This window comes from Phyllobates terribilis, unplaced genomic scaffold, assembly GCF_046119375.1.
Source record: "Phyllobates terribilis strain yellow unplaced genomic scaffold, ASM4611937v1 Scaffold_7__3_contigs__length_470593459, whole genome shotgun sequence".
Classification (NCBI taxonomy): domain Eukaryota; kingdom Metazoa; phylum Chordata; class Amphibia; order Anura; family Dendrobatidae; genus Phyllobates; species Phyllobates terribilis.
This window is the reverse complement of record NW_027362767.1, coordinates 8,448,488-8,457,025: the sequence shown is the minus strand read 5'-3', so window position 1 is coordinate 8,457,025 and position 8,538 is coordinate 8,448,488. Positions and strand designations below refer to the sequence as shown.

At 58.6% G+C, this 8,538-nt stretch overlaps 1 protein-coding gene across 1 annotated transcript; it reads right to left on the bottom strand.

The window, feature by feature from the left end:
* Window positions 1–4,688: 4,688 nt before the first annotated feature.
* IRF2BPL (interferon regulatory factor 2 binding protein like) lies at window positions 4,689–8,208 on the bottom strand. Its single transcript, XM_073638108.1, has one exon. The coding sequence runs from the start codon at window positions 7,873–7,875 to the stop codon at window positions 5,794–5,796; it is 2,082 nt and encodes a 693-aa protein (XP_073494209.1). The 5' UTR covers window positions 7,876–8,208; the 3' UTR covers window positions 4,689–5,793.
* Between the last annotated feature and the right edge of the window lie 330 nt (window positions 8,209–8,538).

Sequence of the window (8,538 nt, the reverse complement as noted above, 5' to 3'; positions counted from 1 at the left end):
TTACACACCGTGCGCCCCTACACACGATCCTACGACCCCCATTACACACCATACGCCCCCCATTACACACCATACGCCCCCTACACACGATCCTACGTCCCCCATTACACACCGTGCGCCCCCTACACACGATCCTACGTCCCCCATTACACACCGTGCGCCCCCTACACACGATCCTACGTTCCCCATTACACACAGTGCACCCCCTACACACGATCCTACGTCCCCCATTACACACCGTGCACCCTCTACACACGATCCTACGTCCCCCATTACACACCGTGCACCCCCTACACACGATCCTACGTCCCCCATTACACGATCCTACGTCTCCCATTACAGACCGTGCGCCCCCTACACACGATCCTACGTCCCCCATTACACACCGTGCGCCCCCTACACACGATCCTACGTCCCCCATTACACACCGTGCGCCCCCTACACACGATCCTACGTCCCCCATTACACACCGTGCGCCCCCTACACACGATCCTACGTCCCCCATTACACACCGTGCGCCCCTACACACGATCCTACGTCCCCCATTACACACCGTGCGCCCCTACACACGATCCTACGACCCCCATTACACACCGTGCGCCCCCTACGCACGATCCTACGTTCCCCATTACACACAGTGCACCCCCTACACACGATCCTACGTCCCCCATTACACACCGTGCACCCCCTACGCACGATCCTACGTTCCCCATTACACACAGTGCACCCCCTACACACGATCCTACGTCCCCCATTACACACCGTGCGCCCCCTACGCACGATCCTACGTTCCCCATTACACACAGTGCGCCCCCTACGCACGATCCTACGTCCCCCATTACACGATCCTACGTCTCCCATTATAGACCGTGCGCCCCCTACACACGATCCTACGTCCCCCATTACACACCGTGCGCCCCCTACACACGATCCTACGCCCCCTACACACGATCCTACGTCCCCCATTACACACCATGCGCCCCCTACACACGATCCTACGTCCCCCATTACACACCGTGCGCCCCCTACACACGATCCTACGCCCCCTACACACGATCCTACGTCCCCCATTACACACCATGCGCCCCCTACACACGATCCTACGTCCCCCATTACACACCGTGCGCCCCCTACACACGATCCTACGTCCCCCATTACACACCGTGTGCCCCCTACACACGATCCTACGTCCCCCATTACACACCGTGCGCCCCCTACACACGATCCTACGTCCCCCATTACACACGATCCTACGTCCCCCATTACACACCGTGCGCCCCCTACACACGATCCTACGTCCCCCATTACACACGATCCTACGTCCCCCATTACACACCGTGCGCCCCCTACACACGATCCTACGTCCCCCATTACACACCGTGCGCCCCCTACACACGATCCTACGTCCCCCATTACACACCGTGCGCCCCCTACACACGATCCTACGTCCCCCATTACACACCGTGCGCCCCCTACACACGATCCTACGTCCCCCATTACACACCGTGCGCCCCCTACACACGATCCTACGTCCCCCATTACACACCGTGCGCCCCCTACACACGATCCTACGTCCCCCATTACACACCGTGCGCCCCCTACACACGATCCCACGTCCCCCATTATATGCCGTGCGCCCCCTACAGACGATCCCACGTCCCCCATTACACGCCGTGCGCCCCCTACACACGATCCCACGTCCCCCATTACATACCGTGCGCCCCCTACACACGATCCCACGTCCCCCATTACATACCGTGCGCCCCCTACACACGATCCCACGTCCATTATATACCGTGCGCCCCCTACACACGATCCCACGTCCCCCATTACATACCGTGCGCCCCCTACACACGATCCCACGTCCCCCATTATATACCGTGCGCCCCCTACACACGATCCCACGTCCCCCATTACACACCGTGCACCCCCTACACACGATCCCACGTCCCCCATTACACACCGTGCGCCCCCTACACACGATCCCACGTCCCCCATTACACACCGTGCGCCCCCTACACACGATCCCACGTCCCCCATTACACACCGTGCGCCCCCTACACACGATCCCACGTCCCCCATTACACACCGTGCGCCCCCTACACACGATCCCACGTCCCCCATTACACACCGTGCGCCCCCTACACACGATCCCACGTCCCCCATTACACACCGTGCGCCCCCTACACACGATCCCACGTCCCCCATTACACACCGTGCGCCCCCTACACACGATCCCACGTCCCCCATTACACACCGTGCGCCCCCTACACACGATCCCACGTCCCCCATTACACACCGTGCGCCCCCTACACACGATCCCACGTCCCCCATTATATACCGTGCGCCCCCTACACACAATCCCACGTCCCCCATTATATACCGTGCGCCCCCTACACACGATCCCACATCCCCCATTATACACCGTGCGCCCCCTACACCCGATCCTACGTCCCCCATTACAGACCATGCGCCCCCTACACCCGATCCTACGTCACCCGTTACACACCGTGCACCCCCTACGCACGATCCTACGTTCCCCATTACACACAGTGCACCCCCTACACACGATCCTACGTCCCCCATTACACACCGTGCACCCCCTACGCACGATCCTACGTTCCCCATTACACACCGTGCGCCCCCTACACACGATCCCACGTCCCCCATTATATACCGTGCGCCCCCTACAGACGATCCCACGTCCCCCATTACACACCGTGCGCCCCCTACACACGATCCCACGTCCCCCATTACATACCGTGCGCCCCCTACACACGATCCCACGTCCCCCATTACATACCGTGCGCCCCCTACACACGATCCCACGTCCATTATATACCGTGCGCCCCCTACACACGATCCCACGTCCCCCATTACATACCGTGCGCCCCCTACACACGATCCCACGTCCCCCATTACATACCGTGCGCCCCCTACACACGATCCCACGTCCCCCATTACACACCGTGCGCCCCCTACACACGATCCCACGTCCCCCATTACACACCGTGCGCCCCCTACACACGATCCCACGTCCCCCATTACACACCGTGCGCCCCCTACACACGATCCCACGTCCCCCATTACACACCGTGCGCCCCCTACACACGATCCCACGTCCCCCATTACACACCGTGCGCCCCCTACACACGATCCCACGTCCCCCATTACACACCGTGCGCCCCCTACACACGATCCCACGTCCCCCATTACACACCGTGCGCCCCCTACACACAATCCCACGTCCCCCATTATATACCGTGCGCCCCCTACACACGATCCCACGTCCCCCATTATACACCGTGCGCCCCCTACACCCGATCCTACGTCCCCCATTACAGACCATGCGCCCCCTACACCCGATCCTACGTCACCCGTTACAGACCGTGCGCCCCCTACACCCGATCCTACGTCACCCGTTACAGACTGTTCGCCCCCTACACCCGATCCTACGTCCATTACACACCGTGCGCCCCCTACACACGATCCTACGTCCCCCATTACACACCGTGCGCCCCTACACACGATCCAACGTCCATTATACACCGTGCGCCCCTACACACGATCCTACGACCCCCATTACACACCATACGCCCCCTACACACGATCCTACGTCCCCCATTACACGCCGTGCGCCCCCTACACACGATCCTACGTTCCCCATTACACACAGTGCACCCCCTACACACGATCCTACGTCCCCCATTACACGATCCTACGTCCCCCATTATAGACCGTGCGCCCCCTACACACGATCCTACGTCCCCCATTACAGACCGTGCGCCCCCTACACACGATCCTACGTCCCCCATTACAGACCGTGCGCCCCCTACACACGATCCTACGTCCCCCATTACACGATCCTACGTCCCCCATTACACACCGTACGCCCCCTACACATGATCCTATGTACCCCATTACACACTGTGCGCCCCCTACACACGATCACGTACCACCTGACATGGTACACCCGCAGGGATACTCATTGTCTGTGCATCACACCCACATGGCAGGAACATCCCTCATTTCCAGGGTGACTGTTTATTACTCCACTCCTCACTCTGAACCCCCCACCTTCCTGAAAGCCATTACTCATCCGCCAGCGCCCCTCCCCCATGGATGAGTCAATGTTGTTACCTTCCTGGGAACAGATCTGCACACGCACAATTCATAATTCATCCTCCGTATTATGTCATGGCCATAAATACACAGAGCGGCCTGTGCAGGAAGAGCTGACGCTCCATACAGCGCGGAGCCTCACTGCAGAAAATGCTGCATCAGCGTCTGCAGCATCTCACCGATACCGGAGAACGCGCGTCGGGTCCCGGGCCCTCGGCCGGCACACACACAGCGCCAGCACGAGGCAAGCAACACCCCAGTATGGGCCTCGCAGGATCACTGGTCCCAGTTCGTGATGAGCGGAGTATGTTCTGTTAACCCTTTCGGCGAGCATGCTCAGGTGATTCTTAGGAACGCCTAAGAAACAGGCATTCCTCACATGTATTAAAAGCTGTCACAGTCGCAAACCATGCGCATGGTGTGACCCAAACATAACACCGAGCACCCGAGCATGCTCGCTCATCACTGGTCCCAGTATAATCCCCGCACTGGGGCCGTCTGTATATAGTGGCTGGAGCCACAACACGCCAGAGGCTGAAGAAAAACAACAACTGCTCCAAAAGCAATAATATGAATCAGATTTATTACAATGTCATCAGCTCCAAGGCACATAACAGTGGTCTGTGTACTACAGAAATGTATTCTGGACAAAGGAAACTTCTCCCACCCTAAAATGGACAGACGGCAACTCGCTCTACTGCTTGAAAGCATCCGTGCAAAAAGAAAAAAATATATATATTTATATCATCTATATAAAGAAATATGTAACCCTTTACTGGCCTGGAGACAGCAAGTACTGCCAGCACTTCACGGGTTAAACCAATTAAAATTGCATTGTGTAGAGCCAACCGATAATTACACCGGATTATACACCCTCCCATCGTATCAGCGGGAAAAATCATAGAGGGTGGGGGGTTAGTGATGATGGGTCCGCACCCTCCGCGAGGGGCACAGCTGTGTACTACATATATATATATATATATATACTCTCTGGATCAGGGTCTACGGCCCCCTCCCACCCCGGGACAAGTGCGAACATGAACAAGAAGTTACACCAGCAGCATGGCTAAGTGCTAGAACCATTACCTAGTGGACACACTCGCCACAGAAGCTGGAAAAAGACAAAAAAAAGGGGGGAAATAAGGAGAGAATATTCCACAACACCCCACACATGATCCGTGCCCCGCCACATGGACTGTACATAACAAGTGTCTCCCCAAAACACCACAAAATAAGATCTGTACATAAGACTAAGTGTCTATGGCCGCGGCCGACAGTCACGGGGGTCTGCAAAGCTCTGTACAGCTCCATCCTGCCTGGGGACTTACGTGTACTCCAAAATCCAAGTCCTGCCCCGGGCAGGGAGGTTTTCAGTCTGGATAAACTCTAGCACATTATCCACAAAGATGGAAAGTAGGAACAGTCCCATATCACAGCTCCAATCCCCAAAATGGCCCCCAGACCTGTTGACGGACTGCTTACATTACAGAGAATCATGGGCTCATGTGTACGGCGGGGTCCAGGGCACAATGGGATCACATGAACAAGATGCAAAATGTACAAGGTTCCGGGCCCCAGACCGCCCGCCACCAGGCGCCTGTCCTTCCTCCACAGGTTACAGGTGGGGGGCGCGGGTTTGATCAGACATGGGTCACTTGTTATCCACGGGTACTACGGGTCTCTCTCCTTTTTCACCTTTACATCTCCTGCAAGAATTGTGGCAATTTCCCCCTGCATGAAAGCCCAAGGAACATTGGATCCCACCAAGGGGCATTTCTCTCCGCTGGGACAGTAGACCTCACCAGTTGCTCCCTGGGCCTTGATGCTTTCTCGTGAGCAGGGGAAGCAGAATTTGTGGCTGGGTACAGATGGGCATTGGACAAAGTGTGTATCCTCCAGACGTTCATGGCAGATGGTGCAGCACAGAGGGCCACTATTGGCCATGGGCGAGTCGGGAATGTTCTGGGGGTGCACTTGGTCCATTCCTGGGTGAGGTGCTCCACCTGTAGGAGCCACTGGAAGGTTGAGTTCTCCTGAGCCCGCACCATTCCGAGAATTCAGACGTCTTGCTCCAGGCACCGATGCCGGAGACACTGGGCTGCTGCTATTCCTGCGAGCAGATGAGGTGGTGGAGTGTACTGGAGGCCCTCCACCCACTTGACCATCCTTGGGAGAATGAGCAGTACCCAAAGTGTCTGTTACCGACTGCAGTGCTGCCATTGGTGATGGGCCATTTGGTGGGGCACTCTCAGGTGGGGTGGTTCTTTGTGGGTGTCCAGGACCAAGGGGCGGAGGTGGAGGTGGTGGAGCAGGACCACCATAGGATGCTGCTGAAGTTGATGAGGATGGAGTTCCCCCAGCAGTCGATAGGCCTAGTTTTAAAGCATCTGACTGACCAATCCAGACCTGTCCATCAGCAGAATCTGGTTCAGGGGAGGCCTTCCGCTTCCTTACTCCACCTCTAGCCTGACTGCTGGCCCCAGCGGATGATGCTGCCGCAGCAGCTGCGGCCAGGGCACGGGGCAAGTTCACTAGTGCACTTGGCAGCATGGGGCAGCCAGGGTCAAGATAAGGTTGTGGCAACATGTCGGCTCCTACCATTTCTTTAAAGAAGCGCACAGACTCTGGTAGCAAGTCTCCAAGCAGCCGCCAGTCCCCGGAGCCATGCTTCCTCTCATACTCCAGGTACTTAAAACCAGACGAAAGGCCACGGCCAAAGTCTTTCATGCAGTCCTGGTACATCTGCTTGGCCACCCCGGAGGCCGAGCTGAAGACATTGAGCGATCCGCTGGGGTACTCCACAAACAGCTTCAGCTCGTAGTCCAGGAGGCCCGGCTTGGACGTAGCATCAAACGCAAAGACTCTTCCCAACAAAGAGTGGTCTTTCTTGAAGCGAACGTCAAAAGGTGTGCAGGCGGAGAGGGTGAGCAGGGTGTCCCGCACAGCCTTGGGCTTCCCTGCCCACTCCTCGGATCGGCTACGCAGACTCTCCGTCAGTTCGGACAGAGCCTCGCTGTTTCGCTGCTTCTCCTTCAGCTCCCGCTCTTGATCAGTGCTGGACACAGAGCCGGGGCGCTTGGGGTCACCCGAAGATGTTGCTGTTGGAGGAGGTGGGACATTAAGGCCACTGGAGCCAGTGGGGCCCCTGCCGAGAACATGTGGGGCCCCAGATGAGGCTGACGGTGGGCCATTCAGCAAGGTCTGTGGAAGCAGATTTGGGGGCACGCTGAGCTGTCCAGGCCCCAGTTGTGGGATTAATCCATGGCCCGTGCGGCCTCGGGAGTTGGGGCTCTGACGGTTTAGCTCCGGAGGCCCGTCCTCTCCCGGTTTAGGGAACCCATTAAGGCCATTGGGAAGACGTGCGGCGGCGGCCAGCGTGTACTCGAAGCGGCCGCGGTCAGTGGCCAGGCCGTAGCGGTCCAGCCCAGAAGTCGCCTTGGAGGCCCCGTCCAGGTGATTGAGCTGCGCCGTGTCTTTGGCGGTCAGCGCTGCCTGGACGGCCGGGTGCTGCTTGGCTGCTCCTCCAGATCCGGGCCCTTGTGGCCCCGGAGAACGTCCATCTTGGAAGCCATGGCTGCGTTTCAGCTGGCGTGCGGTGTCGATGACAAACTCGATACGGTCAGCGCCCTCGTAGTTAACGCAGCCACGGCACACCGGCTCGGTGAAGTCCCAGATCATGGCCCATGGCATTCGTGGCAGGTCACACAGGTAGCAGGACTGCCGACGTGACGAGGACACCTGTGCGGCTGACATGCTGCGCAGGGAGGGGTCAGTTGCTGTGAGGGGCCCAGCATGCAGGGGGCGCTGTCCGCCTGCCTCCCTCCGGCCGTGTGACGGGCTGGCCGTGTGTCGGGCTGGCTGTGCGGTGGTGGTGGCGGCTCCGGCTGGCTGTCTGCTCCGCTCCGCGCCCGGCGTGCTCTACCTCCGTCTCTGCTCTGCTTCTCTGCAAGCCGCAGCCCGCCCGGAGCGCGCAATCTCGGGGTCGCGCAGGTTCGATCAGGCAGGGCTGGTGTTCCGCGCATGCGTACGTGTCGATCTCCGTGATGACGCCGCGCCCCCTCCAGCCGAGGAATGCCACCTGGCCGTGACGTCACCGCCTTCACAAACAAGCCGTGGCGTCGCTGGAATTATCCGACGCATGCGCATTGCCACTGCCCACCCCGTCTGCGGTTCTGAGCACACGTGACGGGGCGCAACACGTGACTCACGGCTTTATTGACACTGCAAGTCCCAGCTCGCTCTGTGCGGAGACCGTAATATACCGCGCCTATGTGCTGTGCCGTCAGGAGGGGCCGCTGTCCTCACATGACGTTATTGTGACTCATCTCTAATCCTGACCCGGATGTAGAGTGAGGGGCCCCGTGTGTAGCCGGGAGGGCTCTGCGTGAAGTCAGGAAGGCGGGGCTCCGTGTGTAG

What these genes read in the sequence shown, in the direction of transcription:
- IRF2BPL (XM_073638108.1), bottom strand. Translation starts at nt 7,875, where the DNA reads ATGTCAGCCGCACAGGTGTCCTCGTCACGTCGGCAGTCCTGCTACCTG.